The following is a 15,750-nucleotide window of genomic DNA, read 5'->3' as shown; positions in this document are numbered from 1 at the left end:
TGCTTCATTCCTTTCTTTGTAAGATTCCCACATTTTTTTGTATCAAGATGGAGTAGGAAAATGCCAAAACCTTTCTTTCCCAAACCAAAATATTTATTGAAGTTTCTTTTTTTTTGGTATTGGTGACAAAGTCATGAATAGTCTTCATGTTACTCTTCATATTTTTTTCAATTGAAAGATCTTTCAGTGTTCAGATCTCATAATTTTGACTGAGAATACAACTTATCAAAATTATCTCAATACTATTTCGTTATCTCGCAGTTGATCGATCTAATGAAATAATAGTGATAATATCTCTGCAAAACAACATTTTCATTATTCTATTGTCAACTTATCGAAAAATATATCAAAGAGGGAGTGACGTAAAAAATGAAATTATAAATTACTCCCATAGATAGAAGATATACTTTCGATCATATCTATCGAATTTTTTTTGATCAGAACATTAGCTTCCATCATAAGAGTGAACGTTGATGAATTTTTTGTATATGATATATGAAAATTTACAAAGTGTCACCAATAGTTATAAGAAGTGAAACGAATGATCAACGATTATACTTCAATTGTCTTTCTGATAGTTTCAACTAAAACAATTAAAAAATGATTCAGATATTGGTTGATCAGTTATTTAAATGACCTGAAAATTTTTATGCAGTGAGCAATGTACTTTTCGAAACGTCTGACGTACAATAAATCCCAATCAATTAACGCTCTCAAACACCAGGACCGCAACTCCAGAGTGACGAACTCTCCTCGACGCACCAAACAAGTTGGCAACAACTCGGTTAGCGAAACACGCATCGAGAGACAACTATTTTGTTCTGGTGAGAGAAAGATGTATATACAACAGAGGAATATATAGTTCATTCAAGAAGATACTTCCATGGATAAAAAAATTGAAAACCTGTACTGGTTTAATCGAAAACGAACCCGTCAAAAATACAATTCTGTAATCCTAATCAATCACTTGGGTTTATTTGAATCACTTCATCGGTAATAGTATCGGCTTCAGTGAACCTTTTTTTTTAATATTAAATTTCTTACCCCGCAAACCACAAATGGCATCTTGTTCAAAGAATTCGTTGTTAGTCAGTTCAAAATGTGAATACAACTTCCAAAAATTGCAATTGATCATAATGAAATGTTGAATATCTTTATTTTCTGGAGTATATTGTATTTATCATTCAATATTTGAAAATTTTTTTCATTTTCATTTCAATGAAGATAGATATACCCCTTTGAATAAACATTCGATATTGATTGGGGTTATAACTAACAACACTATAATTCACTAGAAAATAGTATCGGTCAACATTGTCGATCGCAACTGGAAAATGTTTTCTCGCATGATTCCTAATAATCCTTTGTGAAACAAATGACCCTCGTATGCTCCTCAGAATAACAGCGGGTAATCCATTACAATTTTCAAGACATGTATTTCTCGAAAATATCTATCACCCATTCCATGATTTTCAATGTCTTGATTTATCAACCAATTGGATATGTCGTTGAACGATTTTTTTTCAGTAAATATAGTTTTTTATCTTCCCTAACTATATCTGATAGGAATTTTTCAGACCTCTACATTCATATATAATAATGAGTTTATTTGATGATAGTAGAGTTGAGTATCAGTGGAGTTTTATCCCAACACCAAACAATCAGTTTCAATCACCAATCTTGATCATCTTCAAGAGGAAGATTCAACTCTTATCCATCAAAAACGTTCCTGTATTTTCTGAATTCCAATTTAGTTTTCCAACATACTACATTGGTTTTTTACTTTGTCTTCATAGATATTGTAACACCATCAAATGAATTGCTTCTTTGATGATACTAGTGAATGCTAAAAGTACTTCATTATCACCAGTTATCACTATTTCGAATAGTAATCTCTATCACTATATAGACAACTGCAGAATAAAAACAAAATTGAAGAAAAATAAAATTCATTGGCAGAGAAAGGTTGATATGAACGGTAATGATATTGTTATTAAAAATTTTGTGGTTTTGCCTATTTCATAACTTACCAATAATTGTCTTCAGTTTACCACCAAGAACTTTTCCAGCAACTCCTACAAGATGAGCACCCAGTGAATGACCAACCATGGATGTCTTGTTCAAATCTAAGCCACTACTAGCAGCGAAGGACACAATGTCTTTTCCTAGCAAATTTCCAATTATTGATACTTGTTGCTGGGCTGGACCGTATTCCAAGGAGGCGATTTCACTCCAGTCCACAATGAAGACATTGACGTCTGCTGTTTTCAAGAAAGCATCTCGCACTTCCACACAAGCTGGAGATTGGTAAGAGTTTACCCAACCGTGTGCAAAGAAAACAGATTCCTTGTTAACATCGAAAGAGGTTTCAGAAATTGAAGTGCTGTTCGAAAGATCAACCTCGAATCCATTGACGTCAGTTCGAGTGTATAGAAATATTCTTACATGTGATTTGCTGAGTTGTAATCTGTAACAATTTTCTTGAGATACTAGAAAATGGAATTCTTTGATTAGTAGTGGACTATAGGCTTTACTGTAAGTATTCAACAACATAGGATATCGATATCGAAAAGATTTTTTCGTCATTAATTCTTTATTTTTTAAATATCTTTGGGGTATACAGTAAAACTACAGCTTTGGAATTATAACAGGTATTTTTGAAATATTTTTTCCCAATTTCAAGGTCTAAAATATGTAGGTATTCATATATGACTTCAATATGACTGAAAAAAATACCATTTACACACCAGAACAACAAGAGAATTAACGATTCAGTGTGATGATGTTGAATTAGATCCTTCCTCTAACAAGAGCATGCGTATCACTGATAAAATTAACATTATTAACAAAGAGAGTATTTTCTCTCGATGAAAAAAGCACTAGTAAAGATTCCCTTTCGATTGTACCTATCAAGTAAGACTCTCTACAGTCATGTGAGTTATTAATGTCTCAGTCTTCGTCTGTAGGTTTTATATTTACAGTTCGTCTCAACGAAAATTTTTCACCCCAAATTTTTCCAAGAAAAAAAAACCTGTGCGCCCGACAGAAGTGATAACTTAAACTAATCTTAGTTATATCATTCAATATTGTAATTGTTCAACTTGATAAGCTTAGGTTATCACTTGAATTTCATGTATATTAATATTTATGATATTGTAAAAAAAGGTTATTTACTATTGAAATATTTTATTAATTATTTTGTGTATGTTCATATATTGTCACTACCATAAGCTTATTGTTACTTTTGAAGGATTGAAGGATTCAAAATTGATATTGAAGCTTCACAGAAGCTTACACCTACGCGACCTTCGTAGGTTCACTTCCTGCATGCTACCAAGTGTCTCCTCAACATATTTTTGTTGGGGACTCCCAACTGGACCGACCTCATTTCTGATGTTGAACACGAATAAACGTCACATTTGTTAAATTTGAGAGAGACACACTGCATTCTGTTGCTGAGAAAAGATAAAACTCATGAATGTAAATTTCCTCTCATTCCATAACAATCCAGAATATCTAATAGCTTGGTTACATAGAACTACAGCGGAACACTCGCCTGAGTCAATAAATTCAATCAAGTGATCGTAGAGAGACAGTAGGTCACTTTGAGTTGATTTGCCACAGCGAACACCATGCTGTATTGGAGTCAGAATATTGTGTGATCCGATAAAATCATTCAGACGTTTTGAAAATGCATACTCAAAAATCTTCGAAAAAGTTGGAGGAATAGTATCTGGTCTGAAATTTTCTAATGTTGATAATTTTTCATTTTCTTGAATAGTAGTTACTTTACCCACCTTGATGGTGAGAAGATGCCGTTTGAAAATGATAGATTCACCAAAAAGGTTAACGGTTCTATGATGGTATTTGATATTTTTTTACGAAGAAGCCAGGTACGTCGTCGATTTCCGAAGACCTCTTGTTCCTCATTTTACGAGTGACGAAATCGAACAGTTCGCTTTCCATGAATTGTTTGCAACCATATTCATTATTCACTACTTTTAAGGCCAATTACATAAATATGAGCAATTTATCATTTCACAGTTGTAATGCAATTATCTATGATGGTGAATAATGAGAATTTACTAAATCAAAAATTTATTCTTAAACGTCAAACTTAATCATTGAACTGACAGTTTGTTTTGAAATATATAGTTCTGGAAGTGAAAATGTGTGAACACCACTAGGAATTAGTAATGTGGCGACATAGTTAATTTTCATCTACTAAATGTGAGCAATCAGAAACTCAGAGAGCTTTATGTCACACTAATCTGTAAGTTTTATGGAATAGTTAGGTAAACACCAAACCTAAGTATCACTAGCTAGTTATATGTACAAGTGACACCTACGGCAGTTTCTTATTTTTCCAAGTTCTCAATTTGAAATTGAATGATATAATTTTTCACTCATATAGTCAATCAGTCAATGGGCATACTTGAATACTGGCTATAAATATAATCATCTAAAAGAACAATTCGTTCAGGCCAGTCTCAACTCCCTACACTGTAGGTTGATGGACCTATCAGAAAACAACTTCTCCCCTGACGTTGGATTATATCCGACAGATATCAGTGCAGGATTCTTCACTGAAGTTATTCCTGCATATGCTGTTGGCGATACTACTGCCGCAATTGATTTTCAATTATCTTGCAGCCCGAAACCGTATCACTTTCGTAACAGTAGCTTTCAAACCCTGAAATTAACTGTGGAGTAAATCGGACATTAGTCAGCCATTAATAAAATTATTTGTTCATTTAAAATATCACATAACTGATTTGAACTACTTGAGATACATAACCTAATTGATCGATAACAAAAATAATGCTTCGAATGATTTTGAAGAACTTTCAATAACCAGTATATTTCGCCGAAGTGTATGAACAGCAACAAGAATACTTTTTTGGCTCTTTCTCTCTTCATCTCGTTATATAGATTGATTACCGTTGGACTGTACATTGAACGTTTCTGGTGAGCCAGACACCGGATCACTTTCAGAATCGAAATTTTCTTGTACCTGTCTGTTACCGTTTTCGAAATATGAATCGATTTCAATTGTTTTCTTCTGAAATCATGAGAACTAAACATGCTGATATCTTCGAGTGAAGGAATACTATGATAACAAAATTTTGTTGGGAGTTGGGTGATACTTGGAGGCTTTCCACACTCCAGCGTGATCTCCGTTACTTTAATACAGGGTGGTAAAAAATACAGACTTTTCGTTGGCTTCAAAAAGTGACTGAATGTTGATTATTTCAAATGAAACACCCTTGGCATCATTATAAATTCATAAAGCTATTGAAATTTGCCTCTTTTCTATGCATATTATGCGTATACTTAATAAGTCAAGTTTCGGACTTATGAACATTTATTTGTGAAAATGTCCCTTCGGAATGGTATCACCATTGGGTATTTCATAATTTAAAAAAAAACTGTTTTTTCGTTAACCAGCTTTCGAACCCCTACCAACGACAACCCTCAGAAGTCAAAACTTGTGCGAGCTAAGAACTAACGAGATCTTACCTTTTAACGAGTGATTCCTAACACGGGTGTACCATTTGAAATAATCAACTTTCAGTCAAGCGAAAAAAAATTTGTATTATTTACTACCATGCATTGAAGTAACGAAGATTACGCTGAAGTGGGGGAAGCCTCCAAGTATCATCTAACTCCAAACCAAATGTCGGTACCAAAGTATTTCTTAACTCAAAGATATCAGCATTTTTAGAGGTAATGATTTCTGTACAACAAAATTGAAATTAATTCATATTTCGGAAACGACAAGATAAATATCTAGAAAAGTTGTCGAGTAATTGTTATAGATTCCAAAAATGATATATACAGGGTGTTCCATTTGAGAAATCAAAGTTTTTACTACCTTCTAATGGAAGTGGCAACACCGCAGGGTCGAAAATATTTTAGTTGGGTAGAAAATGTCCGAATGTGCTCTCCATTGAATTTCCATAGTGATTCGGTGTCTGGTTCACCAGACACGTCTAATGTACCATCCAGCGTGAATCAGCCTGTATTTAATTTTTCATCCTTATCATAACTGAATTCTTCTAGTGATGTACAATCAAAAAATTATGATTTTCAATATTGAGAAGTGTTAGTAGGTTTATTGTTCCATTTCCAAATTTTTAGATGATTTTTGAATTATGGATGTTATAGTTGAATAATGAAATTAGCCATATTTGAAGTAACTATGCGACAATAAACAGAATTATGTCACTTATGACCAATTTCATAATCGTTTTCAACATTATGTGATGGAATCGGCAGATACTTGATGAAATATCTCTATGAGATTACTTCAATATACATTATAAAAATACCTAAAATTATTTATCTCAATATAAGTTTCTAGAATTCAGAAATGAAGTTGATACCATGTGAATTGTATACGTTTACATTTTTTCCTACCTGGAGTGGAAAACGCAGCTGTAACCACTGTTAAAATGAGTAAAAATTTCATTTTTCCGTGAAGAGTCCGTTTCATCACAAGTTCACAAAATTACTGACAAAACTGAATTTTTAGAACGTCAAATCACAAGATACAATTTCGCATAAACTCAGTAGATAAAGTGATAACGTAACTGAAACATTTTGAGGTGTATGATGTGAAATATTTTTAACATTAATCTAGATTATATTTGGTGATGTTTTAGAAGGGGTTGTTACATATTTTCAAATTGAAATAGGTTGGAGTTTCAATTGAATATCTTTCTTGCTGTTACGAATTAAAAAAAATCACGTGGAAAGTCGAAGATAATGCACATTTTTGAAAAAAAAATGTAGGCAAATTGATTTACTTCATACCTACAGTCCTGTTTCGACTAGCCCATGCAGAGAAAATTATCTTTCATTCAGAAAACAAATTTTATTCAACGAAGAATTTCAATTCATTCATTATGGAACTGGATATATTTTATGAAGAACAGTTTTTTGGGGTTACAAAACATCATCCGTGAGTTACAGTTCGATAACCCCTTACATCAGCAGGATATTGTTCGATGACCCGAAGACGACATCAATTGTTTTGCTGATATCTGTAAATTCGGCAATAATTTATATATAAATAGGTGCAATTGATTTGTAATAGCCAGTACCTACTTATATTTCAGAGTTATTATTTGTTACTCTGTTCAAATAAAAAGTTTTTAAAAACCCTTTTGTGTGAACGAGAAATATAATTGGCGCAGTCAGTAGGATAGTGGAAGAGTCCTTAGAAGATCCTCGTCGTTCTCAAACGTTTATCCACTATTCTCCCGAACCAAGTTCCACCGAGAAGCAAGTACTCCAGAAAGAATTTCCGACCGTAGACAAGAATACCTCTTCACTATCGTCCGTCAAGGAATATCTACAAAGAAATGAGTTTTTGGTGACAGAATATGCAACGAGCCATCATCGTCATCCTGTAAGCACAAATGAACTCAACTTCATCAATTGCAAATACTATTTTACATCCCCCTACCTTAGTTCTACCAAATTCACCTTCAAATACCAATTCTCGCCCATCCATCATTCCTCAAACAATTGACCAACCTTTAAATCCCATCAAAATGGCAAAACAATTCGACATGAAGAATTTTTGGATTGTATCCCAATACGATGAAAGCCCAAATGAATTATACCAGTTCATCAACGTATCAACAATGATTCTGAACGAATATTGGAATACTGGAGACCCCGGTTGTTTTCAGAACCATATATTGATACAAGGACTACTCAACAAGCTACGAGGCAGAGCCAAAGATGTCATCTCAGTTTATGGATGTAGTGAGTGGAATAGCATCAAAAGAACTCTAATCCAAAACTTCGCCGACCAACGGAATGAAAATTCCTCAACAAGAGATTTGGTAAACCTGCGACAAGACCAGAACGAAACACCACAACGTTTTTACGAAAAAGTCATGGGACTTTCAAACACAATATCAAACTATATCGAATTACACACCGCCGATGATACGATAAAAATCAGCAAGAAAAGCTTTCTCCAACAACAAGCTCTAACAACATTCCTAGCCGGACTACGAGAGCCCATGGGATCCACCATAAGAGCAATGAAACCAATAGACTTGGCAACAGCAATGCAGTACATCCAAGAAGAAAACAATATCCGTTATCTACAAAAGACGTTTGGACCCCCACAAGTCTCCAAGAAACCACTCCAGACCCAACAAAGAACTGCAAATCATCAATATGCCCAACAATCAATACCACAGCGGATGTACCAACCCATGCAACACTTTCAACGCCCCGGACAACAACAACCTCATCAGGCAATGGGACTCCAACCACAATTTCAACAACCGACCTTCAGACCACATTGGCAACCAAATACTCAATAAAGACAGATGTGGCCTTCAGTCCAACCACAACGTTTAGGACAGAATCAACCAAACAGGCAGAACGGACAAGAACCAACACCAATGAGCATCAGTACCAGAAATACTTATGGAGCACCAACGAGGAGCATGAGAACCCAACCTCAGGCAAGACCAAATTTCAATGGTCATGTTGCTCAATGTTCAACATTGAGCAAAGCGCTTACATCCGTGAAGCTCTCATTGATGCCCGTGATCATCTAGCCTGGACGGAAATTGCCAACTTCAGTCCAGATAAACTCCAAATCGTTCTAGCCGAACCAGTACGCAGCAGCCCAATAAATCTTCAAGAGCATCATATCTATTCTGCTGACATAATCCCATCAGGAAACATAGACCCAATCAACAACATGGATGATCTAATCAGAACAGACCACCTGAATCCAGAAGAGGAGATGCATATCAGAAAATTATGCGGAAGATATGCTGATATTTTTCACCATCCAGATTCCTCACTCACATTCACCGATCAGGTCAAACACCATATAAAAATCAGAGACGAATTCCCAGTCTACACAAAATCATACTGATATCCGTATGTATACAAGGAAGAGGTCAAGAAACAAATAACTTCGTTATTGGACCAAGGAATCATCAGACCTAGCCAATCTCCCTGGTCCTCACCAATTTGGGTCGATCCAAAAAAACTGGACGCCTCTGGAAAAGCAAAATGGCGTATCGTTGTGGATTTCCGCAAAGTCAACGAGAAGACAATAGACGACCGCTACCCTATTCCGAACATTTCTGACATCCCCGACAAACTGGGAAGGTGTCAATATTTCACTACCCTGGATTTGGCAAGCGGATTCCACCAAATAGAGAAGGCAGAGGAGGACATCCTTAAGACCGCATTCAACGTCGAAAACGAACACTACGAGTACCTGCGTATGCCGTTTGGACTGAAAAATGCTCCAGCGACCTTTCAAAGGGTTATGGACAATGTCCTAAAGGGTCTACAAGGGACTATCTGCTTGGTTCATATGGATGACATAATCATCTTCTCTGCATCTCTGCAGGAGCATATGGTCAACCTCACAAAAGTTTTCCAATGTCTACGAGAAACTGGTTTCAAAATACAAGTAGACAAGTCCTGCTTTCTAGGACACATCGTCACTCCAAATGGGATGAAACCAAACCCAGCAAAAGTCAAAGCAATCATGGACTATCCTGTACCTCGAACTGTCAAAGAGATCAGAGGATTCCTAGGACTCCTAGGGTACTACAGGAAGTTCATCAAGGACTTCGCCAAGACTACCAAACCGTTAACCTCCTGTCTCAAGAAAGATGCCCATATAGAGCATACGCCAGAATTCCTAAAATGTGTTCAAACTTGTAAAAATCTGCTTACCAATGAACCACTACTACAGTATCCGGACTTCACAAAGCCCTTTAATCTGACCACAGATGCCAGCAATTTCGCCATAGGAGCCGTTCTGTCCCAAGGACCCATAGAAAAAGACAAGCCAATAGCTTATGCATCCAGGACCCTGAACGAAACTGAAATGAAGTACTCTACCATCGAAAAGGAAATGCTAGCAATAGTTTGGGCCACCAAATATTTCCGACCATATCTTTTCGGCAGAAAATTAAAAATTCTGTCAGATCACCGTCCCCTCCAGTGGCTCTCCGCCTTGAAGGATCCAAACTCAAAACTGGTCCGATGGCGCCTGAAGCTGGAAGAGTATGACTACGAAGTGGTCTACAAAAAAGGAACAAGCAATACCAGCGCCAATGCGCTCTCCAGAATAGAGATACATACAAAGGAGCTCCATGAAGCAAATTACGACGACGACAAGGCATCTTTATTCAACCATCCTCCATCAGAAGTTCCTGAGTATGCAGATGAATTCATCAACGATCTGTTTGAAGATTGCTTTCATCACCATTTTCCTGAAGATAAGGACCCCATACCGCAAGAACAAGAAATTCAGAATGAACCCCCAAACGAAGGAGACAAGGAATGCGTGAACCTGAACCCGGAAGTTACCCCAGACGAAGATACTAGTGGCATCACTAGTATTAGAAATACCAATATCAGAAATACCAATATCAGAGAAACCTCTCAATTTCTTCAATAATCAAGTCATCTTCAAACGAGTAAGCTATAACCCAGCATGAACGGTGATAGAAGAAATATTCCCGAATAAAAGAAGATACCATGCTCAGTTGGGAAACGACAATATGGACGAAAATATTTTCAACTTTTTCAAAGAATATATCAGCCCAGGAAAGAAATACGCTTTGATGTTCGAAGATGAAGAACTCTACCCCAGCATGTGCAGAATCTTGAGAGAGACATTCAAGAATTTCTCTTTTGATCTCATAAAATGCAACCGCCTTTTGGAAGATGTCAATTGCTCAGCTAGACAAAAAGAAATAATCAAGCAGCAGCATGAAGGAAAAACAAACCATAGAAGAATCACCGAAACGGAAACTCGGATCAAAAGATTGTATTATTGGCCCAATATAAAAAAAGATATCGAAGAAGCTATCAACTTATGCGAAACTTGTCAAATCAACAAGTATGATCGAAGACCAGAGAAGCCAAAGTTCATGCTGACACCTACCCCAACAAAGCCTCTTGAAATAACACACATGGATACCTTTCAGGCTAGTGGACAAAAATTCCTTTTTTCAAAATATGGTCAGGCGTATCCAATAGAGGGATGTAATGCTATCAACACTCTCAATGCTCTCTTAGTATTCATCAACCATCATGGAATACCACATATGATCATCACTGATAATGAAACGGAATTCAAAAATGGACTGATCCAAGAATTTGTTGACACACATAAAGTCAACATTCACTATACCACTCCAGAAAACCCTCAGTCAAACGGCATAGTCGAAAGATTCCATTCCACATTGATCGAGCACTTGAGAATATTGAGAGATACGCATAAGAAAAGAGATATAATAATAATACTAATAATAATAATAATAATAATAATAATAATAATAATAATAATAATAATAATAATAATATTATTTCACAATATCAATACAAAGAATGATACAAAATTTCGATATATAATGAAATAAATATGGTTGAACTCCACGAGGGTTTCCCCTGTATGTGGAGAGGGTAAGAATAATAATTTAATAAGTACGGATATATTAGCAAGTTAATACACAATAACACAGTCTGCATAGTCACACACACATATTCACGATAAATTATACTCACTTATATGAAGACTATTCACAATACAACATTAATAAAATTCGGGGAGGATTACATTAAAATTTATTATGAGATTTCACTCATTAGCTTTCCGAGTACACATTTACACTCAAAAGGACAGTCTATCTAGTAATGATTTTTCAGGTCAATGTACTGGTGGATTTTTTTCCGTGGTTGGTCGTTTATCCAGGCAACCAATTGCTTGTGGAATGAATATATAGAAATTACTGATTTCAGTTCATTAGGTATCATATTGTAGCATCGAAGAGCCAAATAGGTGTAATTTCTCATTAGGGTGTTTTTTTCGGGTCTAGGTATTGTGAGTATATAGTTCCTATTTCGAGTATCATGTACATGGCTACTACTAGTCGCCGTTTTTTTGTTTTTGTGTTGATTAAGAACTAATTTCAAGAAGAATAGCTGTCTGACATCCATTACTTTGGTTTCATTATATAACATTTCCGTTGGATAGTCTTGTGGCTTACGGAAAATAACTTTGAGAATTCTCTTTTGTATCATTTCCAGCGGAGACAGATGATTGGAATATGCTGCTCCCCATGCAATTATACCGTAATTGATGAGGCTTTGCATGTAATACCTCATTCTATAAAGCACATACCGGAGTTTCTTTACAGTGGTATTTATATGGTCCTTCCATTTCAAGTGTGGATCTACAATGATACCTAAGTATTTTATATTATCTGCTGTGGATATTTTCACTACTTCCTCATCACTCAAAGTAATACTGAGGGATTTATATGTTGGGGTATGAGGTGAAGGGAATGAAAATGGTTTTGTCAAAATTTATTGTTGGAAGACGACTACTGAACCATTGTATAACTTTTTTGAAATCTGTTTCTGCAATACTCTTTAACTCTATCCAGTTCTCTGCAGTATCTAGTATAGCGGTGTCATCTGCGTAGCTGATAATATCTCCTTTGACTAGCTGCATATATAAGTCGTTGAGGTAAATGTTGAAAAGGATTGGACCCAGAATTGTTCCTTGAGGCACACCATACTCAACTTCTTTCGATTCACTATACTGTCTATTTATTCTTACGCATTGATTTCTTGAGGTTAAATAGTTTTTCATTAATTCATATGGAATTCCCCTGAAACCAATCCCTTCCAATACTTCCAGTAGTTGCTTATGGCTTACCGTGTCGAAAGCCTTTGCTAGGTCCACAAAGATACATAAACTAGGTTTCTTTTTATCGACATATTGGCTAATTTTACTCAGCAGATAGTTTATAGCATCTTCTGTTGATCTCTTCTCTCTGAATCCATACTGGCGATCTGATATGATGTTGTTTTTATTCAAGAAGTTAATAATACGTTTTTTCAAAATTTTTTCAAAGATTTTTGCCAAGTTTGAGATAAGGGAAATTGGCCTATAATTCGACACGTCAGTTCTGTCACCTTTTTTATATACAGGATTTATTACCGCAGTCTTGAATACCGAAGGGCATTGTCCTGCAGAGAATGTGAGGTTAATGATGTAAGTTAGGGGTTCAGCAATTTCACGCGCTATTAGTTTTAAAGTTTCTGATCGAATACCATCGATTCCTGGAGATTCCTTATTTTTTAATTCAAGTATTGTTTTCAAGACCTCAGACTGAGTAGTTTTTTCTAGGAAAAATGAACTACATAAGAATTTTTTTGAGAAGTGGGATAGTTGTTTTTTATCTATAATTTTTTCAGCCAGTATTTTACCTATGTTAGTGAAATGGCTAATAAATTCATTTGCTATATCTTTATCGTTTTTTACTATATCACCTGTCTCTGTCTTTATTTCATTTATCACTTTTTCTTTTTTGTTTCCAGATAATTCGTTTACAGTTTTTCATAAACCTTTAGAGTTATTACCGTTTTTCTCAATTTGTTTTTGATAGTACTTTTTCTTTGCCGTATCTATAATCTTATGTAGTTCATTTTTCATTTGATTGTACTTTGTTTTATTTTCTGTTGTTGATTGAGTTCTAAGTTTTTTATAAATATGGTTTTTCTCATTCGTGAGTTGAATTATATGGCTGGTGATCCAGGGACTTCGTTTTCACTTTCACTTTATTTGTACTGCTTTCGATTGCTGATTGTATTTTTCTGACGAGTATTTCTGTCGATTGTTTGAAGGTGATTGACAATGTTTCGTGATGAATTTCACTAGTTCGGACTTCCACTGTCTACTATATGAAATGATTTGAAATCCCTGAAAGAAGTAAAAAAGAATAATTAAAAAAGAATAGTTGAAAATAACAATTATATTAAGCAACAATAAACCAGAAATGAAATGATAGTGAAATAACCTACAAGTAAAAATATAATAATTGAATAAATAAAAATTAAAGGAATGCAAAAAGAAAATAATAAAAATAAAAAAGTGTAGAGATTCCAAGTCACGTTAGTTCACGACGTTTCGATTGTTGGTATCTACAATCGTCTTCGGGTGATGACTGGACTGATTCCTCCATGAGATGACTATTTTATAGGTCGTTGAAATACTTTCACTTTCCGCTTCACTGATTCCGTGAGAGATGACCGTTTTGGCGGGAGTTGGTCCTTTTTCGTTTGATGATGGGTTTCCATATGTTTCGTATATCTACGCTTGCCTGGCTGAATTCGTTGTTGGAAAACATGTATGCGGCTTCCTTAAATTTTCTCCTGAACCAATGTTCCTCTCTGTGCAAGATCTCAGCTTGGGACCACTCGATGTTGTGTTGATGGGTCCAAACATGGTCTGCTATTCCTGATTTGCTGGTTTCTCCTCGCTGTGTGTGCTTCTTGTGCTCGGCAATGCGAACATTCAATGGCCTCTTAGTTTCACCAATATAGGATTTTTCGCACTCACAGGGTATCCGGTAAATGCAATTCTTGGAATCGCAGTCCGCGTTTGGGGGCCTGGTTTTCGTGAGGCTGCTACGGATAGTGTTACTGGATCTGAAACAGGTTCTGATGTTGTACTTGGAACCAATTCTTCTTATCCTCTCCGATAATCCTCTGATGTAGGGAAGTGCAAGCACTGGTTGTGACGGCTTCTCTTCCTTGCGAGGCTCCTGCTGTCTTTTAGCCAAAGTCTTTTCTACCATCGCTTTGGAGTATCCATTCCGCTGAAGATCATTTTTGATGATGTCTAGTTCCTTCTCGAGACCTTCCTTTGTAATACAAAGGAAGACATGGCGGAATGGATACTCCAAAGCGATGGTAGAAAAGACTTTGGCTAAAAGACAGCAGGAGCCTTGCAAGGAAGAGAAGCCGTCACAACCAGTGCTTGCACTTCCCTACATCAGAGGATTATCGGAGAGAATAAGAAGAATTGGTTCCAAGTACAACATTAGAACCTGTTTCAGATCCGGTAACACTATCCTTAGCAGCCTCACGAAAACCAGGCCCCCAAACGCGGACTGCGATTCCAAGAATTGCATTTACCGGATACCCTGTGAGTGCGGAAAATCCTATATTGGTGAAACTAAGAGGCCATTGAATGTTCGCATTGCCGAGCACAAGAAGCACACACAGCGAGGAGAAACCAGCAAATCAGGAATAGCAGACCATGTTTGGACCCATCAACACAACATCGAGTGGTCCCAAGCTGAGATCTTGCACAGAGAGGAACATTGGTTCAGGAGAAAACTTAAGGAAGCCGCATACATGTTGTCCAACAACGTATTCAGCCAGGCCAGCGTAGATATACGAAACATATGGAAACCCATCATCAAACGAAAAATGACCAACTCCCGCCAAAACGGTCATCTCTCACGGAATCAGTGAAGCGGAAAATGGAAAGTAGAGAAAGTGAAAGTATTTCAACGACCTATAAAATAGTCATCTCTCGGAGGAATCAGTCCAATCATCACCCGAAGACGATTGTAGATACCAACAATCGAAACGTCGTGAACTAACGTGACTTGGAATCTCTACACTTTTTTATTTTTATTATTTTCTTTTTGAATTCCTTTAATTTTTATTTATTCAATTATTATATTTTTACTCGTAGGTTATTTCACTATCATTTCATTTCAGGTTTATTGTTGCTTAATATAATTGTTATTTTCAACTATTCTTTTTTACTTGTTTCAGGGATTTCAAATCATTTTATATAGTAGACAATGGAAGTCCGAACTAGTGAAATTCATTTCTGTCGATAGTTCAATGTTTTCAGCCGTGTAGATATCATACCAGTTT

General features: G+C 35.9%; 1 protein-coding gene across 1 annotated transcript in view; it reads right to left on the bottom strand.

The window, feature by feature from the left end:
- Positions 1-6,588, bottom strand: part of LOC111511684 (uncharacterized) — a 35,211-nt gene extending 28,623 nt beyond the window's left edge. The window contains exons 1-2 of the mRNA XM_074185709.1: positions 6,421-6,588; positions 2,031-2,489 (exon numbers count right to left, since the gene is read on the bottom strand). Of these exons, the coding sequence (XP_074041810.1) occupies positions 2,031-2,489; positions 6,421-6,496 (535 nt within the window). The 5' untranslated portion in view covers positions 6,497-6,588. The remainder of the gene's footprint in view (positions 1-2,030; positions 2,490-6,420) is intronic.
- Between the last annotated feature and the right edge of the window lie 9,162 nt (positions 6,589-15,750).

Source organism: Leptinotarsa decemlineata, unplaced genomic scaffold (assembly GCF_025532065.1).
Source record: "Leptinotarsa decemlineata unplaced genomic scaffold, Ldec_3_MD MMD2_tig00078346_RagTag_RagTag, whole genome shotgun sequence".
Lineage (NCBI taxonomy): Eukaryota > Metazoa > Arthropoda > Insecta > Coleoptera > Chrysomelidae > Leptinotarsa > Leptinotarsa decemlineata.
Note: the sequence above shows the minus strand (reverse complement) of the source record. Positions and strands in the feature narration are given on the sequence as shown.